Source organism: Podarcis vaucheri (genome assembly GCF_965113315.1).
Source record: "Podarcis vaucheri genome assembly, chromosome: 11".
Taxonomy (NCBI): domain Eukaryota; kingdom Metazoa; phylum Chordata; class Lepidosauria; order Squamata; family Lacertidae; genus Podarcis; species Podarcis vaucheri.
The window spans coordinates 18,884,380-18,903,720 of NC_138749.1; the positions used below are offsets into that span (position 1 = coordinate 18,884,380).

The following is a 19,341-nucleotide window of genomic DNA, read 5'->3' on the forward strand; positions in this document are numbered from 1 at the left end:
CTTGAGCCAATCACAGCCTTCCCCAAAGGTGTTACAATGCTACAATAAAAACAAAAACAACTGACTGAAATTTGTAAGACATTCAGCCATGATTACTTCTCTGGGACTGAGTTTCAAAGGGAGGCTTCTTGGTGTACCACATAGGTTTCTAGTTTAAAGTTCAGATCTCTACTATTCCATAACAGTTGGCAGTTTGTCTGTTGTTGTTTTTTTAAAGTTGTTATGAAAATTCACCTGCATTTTAGTGAACATCTCTCCGGGTATACATCTTTTAAAAAGCAATTTTTCCTAATATTTTTTTTCCTATTATATTTTCACTAAAATGCCCATTGTGAAGCTGGGACAAGGGATAAGATCTACGTTTGATAGATGGCTTTGTTTTTTTTTAATTCCCTTCCACTTTCTCTCTTCGTTTATTTCCTATTTTCTTTCTTTTTATTTAGATTAGTTTGGTTTTTATTGTATGTCGAAAAGTTTCAATGCAAACATTATTTTTTTTAAAAAAGAGCCCAAATGCTTGTGCACATGCCTGGAAAAAATAAGGCCTCAGTCGTAAACAGATTTTTAAAGGAATGATTCCCATTGAACTGGCTGCGAATGACCTCTCAGTTTTAAGATGCATCAGAATATTGTGTACTTCTCCAGGTTAAAAGCCAATGAAGATTTAGGCTGCTGACACGAAAGGGAAAGAATGCCCCACCCTAATAATGACCCTCTGGAAAAGGTAAGCAAACAAGACACTCTTTTATGTTGCATTTTCGGCTGTAAATGGTGTGTTGGCCATTTCCAGTCTCCAGCAGGGAAGTGTGTTAGAACTCCCTCTGGCTTAACCTCCAGATGATCATATATCTGCACTGACTCTGACCTTCCACAAATCCCCTTGGGATGAAAGGGGATTAATTCTCCCTGCTAACTTCAGGCTCTGAGGCAGTTGCTAGAACGCTAGCGAGCTGTACGAGATGAGGGGCTCCACTCTGACACCAGATATCACTTCTCATCTGTTCTGACACCAGATCACTCTGTATATTTGAAATAGCTTTGGGGGATATGACCCCAGCTTATGTGGCTTAGCAATCTGTCTCTGTGAATAATGGATTTCTTTGAAATTATAGTCCTTTAAAAGAAATTAATTGAATGTGCTTTAAGGAAGTTTGGGTGCTTGTGCGGTATGCATGTGTGTTCGAAATCCTGCTGTGCAAGGTTGGGAAAAGTCACTGTGCGAAGACTACATCGCCCAGTTAATTTCCCCCTACCTGCCTGGGAGCACCCTTATTTATCTTTGAATGTAGGAATACTGGTTTACCTGGTCCAATGAGAAATGGGTTACACAAGAGCACATCAGTTCTGTTCCAAAATGTAAATATCAGCCCACAATAGCCTAACAGGAGACCAGAATGATTGGTGACAGTATTCGCCAGGGGTACTTTTCTCTTGGGAATCCAACTAGATTTCAGTGTGTGTGTGTGGGGGGTGACAAGAAATTTCCCGTACTGGGTACCACCTGACCTTGCTACGCCACTGCTTCAATCCCACCTCACTTGAGTGGCAATGGAAGGGATGTTTCTTATTCCACTTTATGAATCCCATTTCCCCCACCACAAACACACTTTTGTTCCTGTTTTGGCTGCTCTTTTTCTCCCCCTGTGCCCTCATTTGCCTGCAGGTTGTTTTGGGAAATGAATTTTTTTTTGGAAAGAGTTTTATCACAGTTTATCATTTGCAGCATCACTTTTATTAGTTATTATGCTAAAATGTACCGTGCGCATATTGAGCTCTCTATAAAACCTCAAGGTCCTAAAATTGTTGTTGTTAACAAACCAACACACACAGTGTATAAGACCTTGAAAGTGAGAAGGAGTTTATATACGTTATATGACAACAATACTTACGGCGTAGTCCTGCAGCACAGCCTGCAAATCTATTCCTTAGAGGGCACGAGGGAGGTTTATAATATGTGTGCTCATTTATGTTTTAGTGTTTTCAACAACAGGACGGCCAAATCGAATTCCAAAATGTTTGTTATTGAGTGGGCCCCTGCAAGAGAACAAGACCATTTTAAGCATTTCTTCCTGTCCCTCTAAGGTTTATTGCCCAAACAAGAAGTTTCAACTCTGTCCATATGTTAGGTTTGTGAAGGGGTAAAGGTAAAGGGTAAAGGGACCCCTAACCATTAGGTCCAGTCGCGGACGACTCTGGGGTTGCAGCGCTCATCTTGCTTTACTGGCCGAGGGAGCTGGTGTACAGATTCCAGGTCATGTGGCCAGCATGACTAAGCCGTTTCTGGCGAACCAGAGCAGCGCACAGAAACACCGTTTACCTTCCCACCGGAGCGGTACCTATTTATCTACTTGCACTTTGACGTGCTTTCGAACTGCTAGGTTGGCAGGAGCAGGGACCGAGCAACGGGAGCTCACCCCGTTGCGGGGTTTCGAACTGCCAACTTTCTGATTGGCAAGTCCTAGGCTCTGTGGTTTAACCCACAGCGCCACCCCTTGGCCCATCCAAACACGAAGTTGCAACTCTGTCCATGTGTTAGGTCTGTGAAGGGGTAACATCCAAGTAAATGGGCTTCAGGTCTCCACTTTCATGATGCCTGGCTTCCCACGGCCCATTCCCTGCAAACCCACATTTTAGCAAGGACTTCTGGGTTGAGAAACCCTATGGTGGCCTAGCCTTCCAGGATCTGGGGATGCCTATGTGCATAGGCTTGTTCTACCTCCACTTTCCACCTGTTAAGTATAATTAACTGACACTGAAATGGAAAATGCCTGTATGTTGCTTTGGTGGGTGCACAGTTCATTAATGCACAAGCAGCATCACTGCAATGGTACCTTTAATAGTTTAAGCATGGGAAGGGGCTACAGCTCAATGGCAGAGCACCTCCTTTGCATTCAGAAGGTCCCAGGTTCAGTCCTTGGCATCGCCTCTTAAAATACAGGTGTTGGGAATGACATCTTCCTCAAACTCTGGAGAGCCACTGCTAATCAGAGTAGATAATGCTGGTCTAGATGGATTAATAGTCTGATTCAGCATTACAGGGCAATTTCCTATGTTCCATCTCCCTGTACAGTATTTTACAATCCGCAGAGCTTTTCCCATGTCCTTCAGAAATCAATAGTTTCACTAGTTAGTTCACTCTGCAAAACAGCACTTCTTGCATCTCAACAGCATCTAAATGTGTTGCCCTGAGTGCTTGATTATTAGAAACGTGGCTGCATTTGTCAATGCAAAATTCTGCCAGTGTAAACTTGCACCTTGCAAGAGGTAGTACGGCGCACACTTCACTTTCTCCCTCTGAGAATGGACAATCGGTTTCAAAAATACACCAGGACATTTTTAACATATGCCCAGCCCCACCATGAACTGTACAAAGACAAAAAAAATCGAGATCATGTCATCTTCTTTATGTTTAATTATAGGTGCCTTCAAGTAACCGTTGTACATCTGTGACATACCACTGTGGTCCTCTCCACCTTAGCACTGGGAGCTTCTCCTGTCCAAGATTAATTTGCCCTCTCTGAAACATAAAATGAATACTGTAGAGTTAATTCTGCCTGTCCCTGGAACTCGATAAAGCCTCCAAGAAGCTTTTGAAATATCATAAAACTGAAAAAGGACCTTTTTTTATTTATAAAAAAGTAGTTTTTCATGTTTGCCTCAAAAGAGTAATAATGCCTTTTTAAAAAGAAATAGTTGGTTGCAAGATCTAATCAATACACCATTAAGTTACTGACAGAACTGAGATAAGATTACATGGTGAAGAAATTGTGAAACCTTTTACTTTTCCCATTTTCAGAAAGGAGAACCTAGGAAAGCATTTACTTTTTTTGCAAAAACTTCATATCAGCAACCCAAGGTAATCTCGCTTCTTTACTCGCATCAGAAGAGTCCATCTGGGGTTCAGGTGGTACAAAAGGACAAGGATTGTAATAGTTTCAGTATATCTGATTTCCCCAACCTGGTGCCCCCCCAGATAATTTGGACCACAACTCCCATCAACCCCACTGGCCACTGCTATTTGGGATAGGTAAAATCATTTTTTGAGTTTCCCAACTGGCTATGAATTGGTACTTTCAATAAATAAAAGCCAGTCTCAGCCAGTTTACAATTAATTCAAATATTTTAGCAGAGTATTTTGTTTGTTTTCATTTATATCCAACCTCTCCCCCCACCCTGAAACCAAAGGCTGGTTCCCTGGTGGTCACCCATCTTGACACTGACCAGATGCAGACCTGCTTAGCTTTAACTTAGTGATGTTTGCATGTGCCTTCACACCCAATTGTGGGATGTTTTATGCGTTAGTTCCTTGGCATAACAGAATGAGATGAAGATTTCATTGGGTAATCTAATACTCAAAATGCTAGAAAGAAAACCTTCTGCTTTCACATGCATACACCTTCAGTTGTGGGCATGGAAAATAGGAAAGAAGAGATTTAATTGGCCACTATGGGTGTTGGCAGAATGTGGCTCTATTTTCAGAAGAAGAGAAAGGCAAACCCACCTTACTCCCCCCCCCCAAACTCTGCTGTGGCTTTTTGCAATCTCACCCACAAAGAGGAGCAGAAAGATTACTCAGGAGCATCTCAATTTAGGTTGCTTACTTAGGGACAGATCTGCTGGGAGAACATGCATATGCAGTGTTCACATGGTGTAGGGACAGGGGAGAAATTTGAATGTGTCCACATTTTAAGTCAAATCTACCCAATGCTTTTTTTCTGGGGGTACACATACCCCTAAACATTTTGTGAATCTTTGTACTTTTCTCCATTTACTATACAGTGGTACCTCTGGTTACGTACTTAATTCATTCCGGAGGTCCGTTCTTAACCTGAAACTGTTCTTAACCTGAAGAACCACTTTAGCTAATGGGGCCTCCTGCTGCTGCTGCTGCTGCCGCGCCGCCGCAGTGCGATTTCTGTTCTCCTCCTGAAGCAAAGTTCTTAACCCGAGGTAATATTTCTGGGTTAGGGGAGTCTGTAACCTGAAGCATATGTAACCTGAAGCATATGTAACCCGACGTACCACTGTATTATTGTTTCCCAATTTGAAGTATAAAATGGTGATTTTCTTGAGTCAAAATGAGAGTACCCCTAAACACATTTTTTTTTATAGAAAAAAGCACTGGACCTATCTAAATCAGTTTCTGAAGCAATATAAGAACCAAAACACAACCGTCTTTCAAAATTTGCATTTCTCTGAATTTTGTAATGCATTCTCACCTCCCGCCAAGTAATATGTTTAAAAAATGCATATGCTAGGGTAAAGTGCGCATAAAAATGCATATGGTATTGAATATGACATACAAAAATTCATTATACTAGGGGAAATTGCTTTGCAAAAAGTTGTATATTAGGCTAAAGTGCATACAAAAAATGTGCATGTTAGAAATTGGCACTAAAATGATGATGAATGTTCAAGAGGACCTTTGGGGGGACAGGGAAGAGGACATATCTCAGGAAAATACCTGCAGCATTTGCATGGGCTATGATTATGAATGTCAGCAGACAGTGATTTATGTTCTGGCTGATATTTGTCACCAACGTTTCCATTCTGCTGCAATTTGGCTTCCTCCCAAAGCCCCATTATTTGCCTTGCTGCCTTCTGTGATGTCATTAATTACATAATTCCACGCCATTCATTTCATTGCAAAGGAGATTTCAGAAAAGATGGGGGAGGGGAGTCAATACTTACGTATAATTCACAGATTATTATTATTATTAAAAAACCAACAGCTAATACAGATCGTGTTTGCTTGACTGACTTCTGTTATTGACTGCCAATCAACAAGCAAACTACAGCTTGTTTCTGCTCCTAAGTCCATTTAGAATGGAGTTTTCTGTCATCCCGAGCTGTGATATTTGTCTTACAAATTGCCTGGCCTTTTTAGAGGAATTGGGTTTCGGGACCCTCCAACTTTTTTTTACAACCTGCAACCATCACATATAAACTCCAGCACTACTGTGTCTACAGACTGTCATACTGCTATAGTTTTAAGAGTTTTAAGCTACTTTGAGGGTGGAACTGCATTATACCCTAGTAAAAATGTATTTCCAAATTTCATAGCTGCAAAAGTAACATGAATACAGTGCATTTGGTAATTTACAGGGGAGGATTGGCTCTAAGAAACTGTGCCTAACTCTCTTCCATCCACTAGCAATGGTAGGCGATTAGCAGCCATGATGGGTGATGAACAGATGACTGACAGAGGCTATCAGACATGTTAAGCGTTGTGGCAGAAATAGAATACAACTGGTATAAAACCTTCAGGTCATGCTGTGATGTAGGCTGTACAATGCTGGGAACAATCTTCTGAACTGAATTTGCTGTCAACTCTTAGAGCAACGGAGCCAGGAACACTTGCTGGTACACTAGGCTATTTCTTCAGTTTGAGGAGGGCCAGGAAGAGAATGGAGAGAGAGGAAAGAGCGCTGACCCTTGTTGTCTGTTCAGAATGGGGCAACAGAGCTCTTTCACCAAGCATTCTGGACATAAGGGACTCCTTACACAGAGACATTTATTTCAGCTTTGCTTAGTGTGAACTCTGGGAAATGGAAATTGGTTTCCAAAGCAAGAAAAGTAAATAACAAAGTTAAAGGTAAAGGGACCCCTGACCATCAGGTCCAGTTGTGGACGACTCTGGGGTTGCGGCACTCATCTTGCTTTATTGGCCGAGGGGGTCGGCGTACAGCTTCCGGGTCATGTGGCCAGCATGACTAAGCCGCTTCTGGCGAACCAGAGCAGCACACGGAAACGCCGTTCACCTTCCCGCTGGAGTGGTACCTATTTATCTACTTGCACTCTGATGTGCTTTTGAACTGCTAGGTTGGCAGGAGCAGGGACCGAGCAACGGGAGCGAACCCTGTCATGGGGATTCAAACCGCCGACCTTCTGATCGGCAAGCCCTAGGCTCTGTGGTTTAGACCACAGCGCCACCCGCATCCCTAAGTTAAGCTCATCTAAAAAAACAAAAACAAAAACCCAAACCCTCAACAACAACAACAAACACTTTGTCAGTTCTTTACAGGTTTCCAAATGCAGCTCGAGAAGAAGAAATAACCGAGAGAAGCTTGCTTTTTGAGTCACATATCTGAGATACCATGCTGTGCTTTGGATGAAACTAATTTGAAGCTTATTGAACCTTCCTTTTTTCATTGCTGTTGGCATATCCAAGTTCAGGTCCTACAGACACAATATTCTGCATCTACCTAGGAATTGTCATTCTTTGATTTTATTTCTCGCCTTGCCTGGTCCCAGAGGTAAATAGTGGACTTGTACCAGCAGATTTTTTTTAAAATAAATAAAGACAACCTTTTAATGTATGACAGTAGAACTTTAAAGCTTCTCAAGAGACTTACTATTATTAGGGACCTTAAGTTCTGCAAAGACCTCAATTGCATCTTTTGCTTTCTGCTGAGAGCATTCTCCTACCCCCACCCCCTTCTCACATTACACTGGTGATGTAGGAAATGCTGCATTGCTGATCCTTCATCACTTGGGTAACATTAGGTGTCCTAGGACACAGGGGAGGGCCTATTTTGCTGCATCTCCCTACACCAACATCTCCAGGTTAATGTTGGCATGGGATGGATCTGCAGCTTAGGTTCTACCTACAGAGCCTGGGACTTCTGGCAGAGCAGGTATCAGCCCTGCCATTGTAACTTGAGACCAGTTTGTCTTGTCCTGTCTGTATACCAAGCAACAGCACCAAGGGAATGCAGGAAGGCCTTCTCTGTGATAGCTCCCGAGATTGTCTAAGGAAACCTGAGCGTTCTCCAGAAACACTAAAAGGTTGCTCAGTTTGGCCAAGCATTTAGTTGCAGGAGATTGGCAAGTGATTCCTTTTGATGCAGTGTATTAGAATCTTTAGAAATTTATGAAGCTGCTTTCTGCTGAATCGGACCACAGGTGGACATCTAGCTGGACTACATCTAGCTGGACCTGGCTGGCAGTAGTTCTCCAGGGTTTCAGGCAACCCTACCTGGAAAAGCCAGGGATTGAACCTCAGATCTTGTGTGTGCAAGGCTATGCTCTTAACACTAAGCTGCAGTCCTTCCACTGAAACATCTTGTAATGTTTTCTCGCTATATACAATGTTCTGGTCTTCTATTATATTTAAGTTGTTACATGCTCTGAACCTTTGAGTTGATTTTTTTAAAAAATAAAACCAAACTAAATTGTGTGCAGGGGAAATATTATTGCAGAGAGAGAGGTGGAGCAACTTGGTATTACTGCAGATCTCTGGAATCAAGTAATTTGTAGGACTCTCTTGTTCTGTCTGTCTCTTTGCCCGAGCCCTCTGCAGTGGTGATGGAGGCTGGCTCACATTGCAGGTTTCCCTGTATTAGTCACATTGACGTAATCTTCACCATCATGAGTCCAAGGTTTGTGACAACCCAATGAAAGATGTTCATGCAATGTGCAAGTACACACATATATTGTATTAACACAGACCATAACAGAAGAATAGGGAATAGGAATACGGAATAGGGAGAAGCAGTTAATGAGCCTTCAACCAAACCTCTCAGTTGTGCGTGTCCACCTTCCTCAGTAAGTAACGTTATAGTGACTTCTCTGAAAGACAGCTTGCATTGATGTGTAGAACACATGGTGGGGTTTCTTTTTTGCACTTCAGGTTGACAGAGGCTCTGTCAGGGCAGGGCTCAGGCTGATGTCCAGAGCCCCACTGAGCAGGAGAGCTTTCTGGCTCACATCATTATGAGGAAGTGAAGAAATACATGACCATCTGCCCTGCCTCCTCACACAGCTAGTAAGACCATTATCAGCAGACCCTAAAATCACTTAGCTCCAACACTGCACGTGATAGGCAACAGTGGAAGCCAAGCCTAGCCAGGGCAAACCTAAGGCATTTTGGCACCTGAGGCGAACCACTAAATGGCAACTGCTGGGGAAGAAGATGTACATCAGGAGCAAGGAGACTAGCAGCACCTCCCATTTGCCAAGAGGCCACTGTAGAGACTGCATTGGGGCAGCTACCAAAGAACAGCAGGCAGTGTATTTGTGGGATGCCGGATCTGCTGCCCCTGTGGATCTTGCCACCTGAGGCAGTTGCCTCACCTTGCCTCATGGGTGGACTGGCCCTGGGCCTAGCCTACAGTCTGCATAAACTTTGTGGGATGTGAAACACAAGAGCAGTCAAGTACAACATTCCTAGAGTGAACAAGTTTACACATGGGGAGGAATGTTTGTCCAGCCAGCAGGTAAACTTCCTGATTCCTTCTGGGCTGGGACAGACTTCCTCTGCATGTGACTAGAGGTGGGCATGGTCTCACCTGTGCAGGTAACGACAAAAGCACAGGGCAGGGCAGCCATCTCTCTCTCTTTGACTACATGAATAGAAGAAGCAACATCTGCTTAACCAAAGATGCTCTCTTGGTTTCCAGCCAAGAGAGGACAAAGGGACTGTCTTCTTATGAGATAGTTTCAAGGTTTATGTTACTTTTCTAAGCTAAGTCTGCCTTCTGGGGTCTGATTATGAACAGAATGTGAGTAAACTCTTTTTATACTTTTATAGAAGACTGTGTTGTGTCTTATCTTTTATGAGGGAATAAAGGGGAAATACCAGAACAGTTATTATAGAGGCTTTAGCGAGCCTGAGCAAACACTTAAAATAAAGGGGAATGTTTTACTCTGCTGAAATTGGGAATCTTGTTAACACAAGTTGGAAAGGCTATAATCAAACAATATATCCTCTCCTGCATCCCTGAACATTCCCACAAACTTTGTGTGTGATCTCAGGCCTTTTTTGTGGGAATGTTCAGGGATGCAGGAGAGGATATATTGTCTGATTATATCCTTATCCAACTTGTGTTAACAAGATTCCCAATTTCAGCAGAGTAAAACATTCCCCTTTATTTTAAGTTTGCAACGGCAGTGTTTGCTCAGGCTCGCTAAAGCCTCTATAATAACTATTCTGGTAATTCCCCCTTATTCCCTCATAAAATAGAAGAGACGACACAGTCTTTTACAAAAGTATAAAAAGAGTTTACTCACATTCTGTTCACAATCAGATCCCAGAAGGCAGACTTAAGCTTAATGAAGTAACATACATTTGGAATCTATCTTATAAGAAGACAGTCCCTTTGTCTTCTCTTGGCTGGGAGCCAAGAGGGCATCTTTCACTCAGTAGATGTTGCTTCTTCGATGCATGTGGTGAAAGAGAGAAGGAAGAGAGATGGAAGAGAGAGATGGCTGCCCTACCCCGTGCTTTTATCATTACCTGCACAGGTGAGGCCACACCCACCTCTAGTCACATGTAGAGGAAGTCTGTCCCAGCCCAGAGGGAAACAGGAAGTTTACCTGCTGGCTGGACAAACATCCCTCCCCATGTCTAAACATGTACACTCTAGGAATGTTGTACTTGACTGCTCTTGTGTTTCACATCCCACATATTTATCTGGCTCCTGGGGCTCTCTCCAGGAGTCTCAACTCAAGCATCCATGACAGGTGGCTATCCAACCTCTGCTTAAAAACCTTCAAGGAAGGAGAGCCCACCACCTCCCAATGAAATCCTTTCCACTGTCAAACGGCTCTTACCACCAGAAAGCTCTTCCTGAAGTTTAGCTTTCCTGATGTTTACATGAATCAAATGTGCCTTTGAACCCTGATAATGCCTCTTATCTGCATGGATGGAGGATAGAGATGTGTCGGTACAAACTACCATATAAAGGGGGGGGACTACATTTGGTGCTCCACCCCCTTTTTTCTGTGGGCCCATCCATCACTGGGTGACACACCCAGCTCTGAAGATTGCCCAGAAGTAAATGCAACCCATGAGCTGAAAAGTGCTCTCCACTCCTTCTCTAGAGCATTCCCCAGAATCCTTTGCAAAATATAGGATATCCATGACAGATACGCAGAGGTTGACAAGTTGGATGTGGAAAGGATTCCCTGAAGCTAGGAAGTTCGAAAACCACTTCCCCATTTTTGTGCCTGAGCACAAGAGTGACTAATTCATTTCATCTAATAGTTTTCTTTACTCTCAGTGCTTTAGTGCAATGAATAGCGTAAGATAAAACTCCACCTGTGTTTATAGCACTGACTCAGACGGTTCTTTCACGGAGCTCTTTCCCAAGACAGAGATGTGCCTGTTTTTCCATCCATCACAAAATGAAATTTCTTGTAAGCCTGCTGGACACACTGCTATTCCTTTTAAGCCACAGGCTGCCCACTTAGCCACCCACAGGATAAGACTTCCTGATTTTGCCGGACTGTTTTCAACTAAATATCCTGTTGTGTGGGATTAAAAGCAAGCCCTTCCAGAGCAAACAGTTTCCAAAACGTTGAAGGATAAAACCAGGTGTACAGCGCTGAAATAAAGCAATTAATATGTAGCCAGATAACAGCTCGAGCATTTTTGTTTTTTAAAAAATTGCTTTATGAGAAAAACATTATTGAACTCTGCAGAATGAAATGGAAATTTAAAGCTTATTTACAGAAATATTCTAAAATTAATGAATGTTAGAAAGATGCTGGAAAGAAGTTATATGACTTTAGTAGAAATATTATAAAGAATTAAGTATGAATAGCTGACATTGGGTAAAGATGTAAATTTAAGTTTAAAACTCTGTTAAATTAAACTATGGAACTAAATTTGTGAAAGAGGGAAAGGACTTGCTAGAACATTTAATTGAACTAGAATACAAAAAAGGAGGTGTGAGGAAGTCGAGGAAATAAGCTAATGAAAGATAAGGATATGAAAATATGGGACTCTTTTGTATGTTTGTCTGTTCTCTTTTGGTTTTTTCCCCCCTAATGTTTTTGTTTCTTTTCTTTTCTTTTTTCTTGGTATTGTTGATGTCTTGTATATTTTTCCTCTTGTTTCTCTTTTCTTTCTTGTAATATTTAAACTTTAATAAATATTTTATTGGGAAAAAAATGAAATGGAAATTAGGGGGTTTGGTAATTGGTATCACTCCTCCTCAAACATACAGCTCTGGCTTCTTTCTTTCTTTTTCTTTTTAAATATATTTTTGCTGTTTGCTTCTACAAATGCTGGTATTTTAATTGGCACTGTGGAAACGCACTGACTTTTGGAATGGCACTAGCATTTCCTGTGCAATGATTATTGCAGGCCTAATGTAGCCAGACAGAAGGTCGTGCATGCATCAACTTCAGAGGCTATGAGGCAGGTCTGTGAGGCAGGGAGCCTATACCAGTAAGGCTTGGAGAAGCCTATTAACATACATTTTGAGCTGCTGTTTTGCTGTGACTCGGTGGCAGAACACATGCTCTGAATGCAGAAGGTTCCAGGTTCAATCCCTAGCATTTTCAGGGAGCACCGGGAAAGATTTCTGCCTGAAACCCTGCCAGTCAGTGTTGACTAATGCTGTGATTTTTTTTCTCTCTGCATTCCCCGCTGCTCCTTCTCCCATCAATTAATAAGGAAATAAATCACATTCAAAAATTATCAAAGGGGGGCAGTCCTCACAGGTGGGGAACAGGGGTTTTGTCATATTTCTGCTGCTTTTGGGGGTGGTTGTGGCTGTCCTTTCTCTCATTCTACAGACATCTCACCAGGCCTGTGGCTCAGTGATAGAGCGTCCATTTTGCAGGCCTAAGGTGCCAGATTCAGTCCCAGGCTAGAAATATGTCACCTGAAACTGCCCCTTGCCCGCTACAGCCTGCAAGAAGGGACTAGCTTTTTAACCATAAATTGATTTACCTGCTTTTGTATTTCCTTTTAGCCTGAATCAGTTTTGTGTACCGAAATGTCTGTCCTACAGTTTAACCTGCTTTTGGAGGTTCCACTCTATGATGTGTAGGGTAGCTTAATGTTTCCCCCATAAATTGTTTATGCAGTAATTTTCTTTATGACGACAACAAAAAGGGGAAACTTTTTAAAAGTTGTGATTAAGGAGCTGTGGTGGAGATGGGTTAGTGACATCACAGGTAGCAGCCAACGGGTACCCGCTTTAACAGTTTCCCCCCAAGCTGTTGGCTGGGGGGGGGGCTGTTAAAGGTGATTGAAGGTGATTGACTACATGGAATTGGCAGAAATGACTGGCAGAATCTGAGACCAGGGAGAAGAGATGGTGAAAGAAGACTGGAAGAAATTTAAAGACTATTTACAGAAATATTGTAAAATTAATGAATGCTAGAAGGATGTTGGATAGAAACTAAGGGGTTTCCAGCTGTAATGCTTTAGGAGATACGAAAAGAAAGGTTTACAAATGGGTAAAAGCCTAATGGTAAGGATTTGTGGTTCGAGGACCCGAACCCCGCGCAGTGGAATGAAACACAAGGACTCGCGACGGGACGACAAAAGTGAGGGCTGGAGGCTGGCGCCGCAGCAATTCAGGCTGCTGTACACGCCCCCTTGAAGGCACCTGGTTGGGTGCCTGACCGAGGGCGTGGGGGCCAGCCAGGTGAGTGGGAGGCAGGGGGCAAACGCCCTCTGCTTGAGGCGGAGTCCGTCTCCCGGCTACAACCACTCCCCTCTCTTGCAGGGAGGAGAGTCTTTGCTGAACTAACAAATTGAAGTGGAATACAAAGAAGGGAGGTATGAGGAGGTCTGGGGAAATAAGTGTAAGGATGATATGTTATGGAAAATTATTTGTTTTTTAACTGTTTTTATGTTGTATTTTGTTTCTTTTTATTTTTCATTTTCATTGTTATATTTTAAAAAACTTTAATAAATATCTTTTTTTATTAAAAAAAAGCTGTTGGAAACAGGCCAAATCAGGTTTGTTTCTTTGTTTTTGCATTCAACTTGGAGCAGGAAAATATATATCCATTTGCAGAGCAGTAAAATGATCACCCCGTTTACAGCTATACATCTTAAAAGTGAGAGGGGAAGACGGTTAGCTGTTTACTTTGTGGAAAGGGAGTAGCAGGAGACTTCCGCTCCGACACAGCTTTCTGTGCAGTGCAATCACTTCTGCTCTTGCATCTGGCTGCCAGCTGGATTCCCTGCTGGAGCAATGCTGTGAAGATTCCCTAGGAGCCTTGCAAAGTGGCTCTGTGTGCAGCCACCTAGGGAATTGGTGCTTTTCAAACACTGGGAGTGTATTACCACAGGAACCTCAGCAGTAAAATATTTCACCTCTTGTACCATTTGAAAATTGCCACTACGGTAGCGATCAGATGGCTGCTGTCCGTTTCAGCATTTTGCCTACATGCTGAGATGAAAGGCAGCTTTTGTCCTATTGTCAGTGTTGACTGGTGCTAGACTGCTAGACTGTAATGGTGTGTTTTTGGCCAATGAGGTCATGGACTATGCTCAGGTTGTTCAGTCCTGTCCCCCCCAACATCCTTCCTTGCAAAGATGCTGTGGGCACTCAATTTTTACTGGCTTGCAGGCGTGTTTTTAAGAAATGGTTTGGAGGCCCAGACCCTAGCTCTTTCGTACCAGACCCCAGATCTCTTGCTCCTCATTCCCTCTTCAAACTTATTTTTACAACTGGGCTTAGAACAATGAACTTGACTATTCCCCATCTCCCTTCCTTTCTGCTACATACATCTGAAATTTGAGCAGGATTATGATGGCATAATTCCACTGGTAGCTTACATTAATTAGCAGAAGGTTAGGGACTGACGATCCAAAGGTCTTGTCTACTTGATCATCACTTCTGAGGGATGTCAATTTACCGGCATGAAATGTAAAGGTATTATATAAGGATAATGCATCCTCTTAAGGCATTGGATTGAGGTAAGCTTTCTCCTTAAAGGGACATCCCCCTACTGGGACCAGCTGCATATTTCTGCATTGCAAGGGGTTGGACTAGATGATCCCCAGGGTCCCTTCCAACTCTACAGTTCTATGATTCTACTCATGTTTTAGTCAGCACAAACAGCAGATGAGGTGGTTCTTGAGCTGACTGACCACTTCAGAAGGCCCTTGGGAGATCATATTATTGAATTCTGCTCTCATTGTGCTGTCTAAGGGGGATTAACAAATGGCACCTGCTACCTCAAATCAAGGTCAATTTATCTTGGCACCTGAGACACAAAATCCTACAAGCACCTCCCTCTCTCGGCAATAGAAATATAGCAATAATACATTAAAAACAACAACAATTTGTTCCCTTTTCCTGACACTCCAAATCTGCAACCACTTCACTTTACCTAATAGCAGGGCTGGTCTAAGGGACACGGGTGGTGCTGTGGTCTAAACCACTGAGCCTAGGGCTTGCCGATCGGAAGGTCAGCGGTTCAAATCCCTGTGATGGGGTGAGCTCCCGTTGTTTGGTCCCAGCTCCTGCCAACCTAGCAGTTGGAAAGCAAGTGCAAGTAGATAACTAGGTACCACTCTGGCGGGAAGGTAAACAGTGTTTCTGTGTGCTGCTCTGGTTTCGCCAGAAGTGGCTTAGTCATGCTGGCCACATGACCCAGAAAAACTGTCTGCGGACAAACGTCGGCTCCCTCGGCCAGTAAACCAAGATGAGCGACGCAACCCCAAAGTCGTCTACAACTGGACTTAATGGTCAGGGGTCCCTTTCCCTTTACTTTTAGGGCTGGTCTAGTCTCCTTTTGATACAAACACTCCCCGTATAGAAAATTAAATGTCAGGAATGAGTATGCTAATTTTGTATAAACAAAATAAACTTGCAGTTTGAAATCATCCCACTCATGTACAGCTCTACCACATCTCCAGTTGCACATGTGAGCTTGGTTTGTCTTGCCAACTTTCATTTCCCCCTCTCGCCTTCCCCATCTTGTTCATGCAGCATTGGGGGTCTATTCCTGAACGGCATTCAATTAGGTTTTAGTCGTAGTAAAGGTAAAGGGACCCCTGACCCTGAGGTCCAGTCAACGACTATGGGGTTGCGGCGCTCATCTTGCTTTACTGGCCAAGGGAGCCGGCGTACAGCTTCCGGGTCATGTGGCCAGCATGACTAAGCCACTTCTGGCGAACCAGAGCAGTGCACGGAAACGCCGTTTACCCTCCCACCAGAGTGGTACCTATTTATCTACTTGCACTTTGACGTGCTTTCGAACTGCTAGTTTGGCAGGAGCAGGGACCAAGCAATGGGAGCTCACCCCGTCGCAGGGATTCGAACCGCCGACCTTCTGATCAGCAAGTCCTAGGCTCTGTGGTTTAACCCACAGCGCCACCTGCATCCCCTTTAGTCGTAGTAGACCTACTGAAATTAATGGACATAACTTAAGCTGTGTACACACTCCTGCTTATTCTGCATCCAGTGTGCTCTTACCACTGGATTGCGAAGTGGTGTATGCATATGGCTAGCCACAATCCATATCTATTCTGTATCTATCCTGTTGTTTCCCATACTGTATTTTGATGTCTCTCCCCACCCTGCCCCAGGAAACCAGCTTCAAACTGAACTGAAGAACAATCCACCTGTGTTTTAAGCTGGTAATGTGTATGCAACCATAGTCAATGGGTCCGCTCTGAGTTAAAGCTTAACTGAATACCACTCCTGGTTCCCTATGGATTCAGGTTACCTTCCCCCATTCCTGTTCTCCAGCTTGTCGTCTTCGTCCTCCTTGCTACTAATCTGTATGGAAGTTACTATATTAGTCTGAGTGGCCAAAGTGGATTCAGCTTCCATCTGGAAAGATTAAACCTCGTTTATCTGCTTAACTCAGTATCCGCTAGGACACTTAACAACTCAATTCCCTAACCATATTTACTTGGACATCAGACCCATTCATTTCAATGGGACTTATTTGCAAGTATTTGAGCTTACGGTTGCAACCCTAGCCTTCTGTCGCTCATATCCCTGTGCCAAAAGTTAGCAGAATCTCAAATCCAAGATAAACTCAAGTGGTCAAAATTTGCTATTAAAAATCCCAGTGGGTTCAGGTCTGGAGCAGAGTTAAGGAACTTCTGCATCATGAGCTGGATGCAACCCTTGGGGAATTCGCACCTGACCCACAGGACCACTCCTGCTTTACCCTGTTCCTCATCCTCAGCATCCATTTCTTCTCATTCAGCCGGAAAACAACAAATTACAGGTTCCTGGAAAGGATCGGAGAAACAGAAGAACGCTTGAGACAACTTAAAAAATGTAATCCCTTCCTCTCCCATGTGAAGTGATGTAGCCCACTCTACCACCACAAGACTCTACCACGTTCTTCAGCTGCAAGCTCAGAACAGGCTTCAAATTAAGCCCAGGAGAGATGGGAGCTGATTGTGCATTCTCTGTTTTGCAGGAAGTATTTTATAGCAGATCTTCTGCAGAGAAGGTGGGGGAGGGCGGTGGAACCCAGAGTATGTTACGGATTGAGTGGCAGGTTCACAATTCTAATAATGCCCTTTGGGAAGTGATCTGAGCTTTTCTGAAGGAGTGGCATTGCAGAGCTTCTGGGCAGGAAAAAAAATAGGTAATTTCATTTCAAACAGTGACGGGCTGATACTTCCACAACTAGTAAGTGTCCCTTATGGTGTGGGGCAGTTTCTAATGTGCAATATGGCTCATTGTCCACAAGATTTAGAGTATAAACCTATACATGTCTACTTACAAGTAGGTCCCACTGAGTTCAACTGGGCATATTCCCATATAAATGGGTAATGGACTGCAACCTTGAAAGTGCTATAATTTCAGCTTGTTTAATTCAGCACAATATTTTTCACTTAGGAAGTTTATTTTGTGTTGCCTGCAGCATGAATACTTTATTTTTTTAATTTTAGGCTCGCTTCTGCTTTCTGTCCCATGCTTGCAGTTATGCAGAAATAGTGCAAGAGAAACTCAAAAACATGTTTCAATATCATGTGTGATGTAGAAAATGCCTACAATTTCCCCTAGGGGGTAGACTATTATGAAAGCCTCTCTGAGAAGTTTGGTTTGGCTCTGGGAGACTGTGGTTTTAAAAAGCCAGGCGCATAAATCCACTTCTGCCACTGGATTCCACAAGTAGCCTTGGGCAAGTCTCATTACCTTTCCGAGTTGCGAGCTGGAAAGAGAGACTAAAAAAATATATATATATATATTCTGAAGGTAAATGTCATATGGTCCTGAAAATCATTAGCCACCTTGGATTTATTTGTTTATTTTCCTAAGGGGGGATACATATTTAAATAAAAATAATGAATTAAAATAACCCCATGGGCGTAGCCAAGGGGGGGCAGCTCTCCCCCAATCAATAAAAACACGTATCAAACTGAGGTTCTGTCCCCCAGCAAAAAGCCTGCCCCCCAAAAAAGCCTGGCTACGCCCATGAACAACCCTTTGAACCTGGAACGTTTCAAATGAAGAGTAGGGAGGGGGTATTAATTTGGCAATTGTTCTAGGGAGCCGACTCCCCAGTTGGAGGAGTGGAGGAGAAATCTAAGGGAACGTTTGAGGAGAGGCAGCGTGTTTTTGGAGAAGGGACCCTGCCACGGAAAGGTTGTGGGGGGCTCGGGGAAAGAGCCGGGTGTGGTGGTGGGAAGGGCAGCCAACGGCTCTGGGGTCTGCTCTTACTGCGAGAGGGAACCGGCCGTTTTGCGCGGTGAGCGTTTGGAAATGCGCGCTGCCCTGCGGCGCGCAGTGAGCGACGGATCATCTTCCGCAGGGGGGCGTCGCTGGATCGCTCCTCAGAGGAAGGTGGGCGTCTTGTTGGATCCATCCTCTCAGAGACGATCCCGGAGGCGTAGTGGGACGCAAGTGTGTGTGGAGAGGCAGTTAAGAGGCGCCTCATCCATTCGTTATAGTCGCTGTGCGCCCTCGCATTACTGGGGATTCTTCTAATCCCATCAAAGGGCAGGTCCCCGCCCTGTTGCGTGCGTAAAAACCTTGCTGCTTGCTCCGTGCCAGACCCACTTAAACCCGTCTGGCTTCTACAGACGCCGGACTCGCGACTGGTCGTCCTCGCCCCCGCTTGCAACCCAGCACAAAGCTCCTCCCCGATTACCATAATCTCTAGGATCTTTTGGAGCGTCGTTACCACGGATTGCGAAGCCAGCCCTTCAACGCGCTCTGCTCAACTTGCTCAAACTTTGCTTAAAATCATAATCACCCCCCCCCCCACATCGCAGCCGGTGTGTTTTGTTGGAAACAGGCCAATCCGATTTGAGCCAAAATGGATTTACACTGCCGGTCTCGCTGCAGCTCACGCCGCCTGCTTTGGGTCCTGCTGGCTTGTTGCATCGGACCCTTAACCGCAAACAGAAGAAACATCCCAAGGAGGCAAGGTAAGAAAGAAAGAAAGAAAAGGAAGAAAGAAAGAGGGGCGCGCCAAACTCTCGCCGACTCCAGTGCCCTCTCTCGTTGCTGAGTCCCTGGGCATCTTTTGGGAAGATCAAAAAAGTGCGAAGGAACCGCAGGCACGCGCCCGCTTGCCCTGCTGCGTGGTGCGCATAGGTGGTGGGTGGACGGGGAAAAGTTAAAAATAAAAACAAATTAAAAATAAAGGGCTCCCCCGCCCTCCCAAGTAACG

General features: G+C 43.9%; 1 protein-coding gene across 1 annotated transcript in view; it reads left to right on the forward strand.

The window, feature by feature from the left end:
• Window positions 1-18,623: 18,623 nt before the first annotated feature.
• EGFLAM (EGF like, fibronectin type III and laminin G domains) overlaps window positions 18,624-19,341 on the forward strand; it is a 108,322-nt gene continuing 107,604 nt past the window's right edge. Inside the window, exon 1 of the mRNA XM_082241838.1 lies at window positions 18,624-19,096. Coding sequence (XP_082097964.1) covers window positions 18,985-19,096 — 112 coding nt within the window. The 5' untranslated portion in view covers window positions 18,624-18,984. The remainder of the gene's footprint in view (window positions 19,097-19,341) is intronic.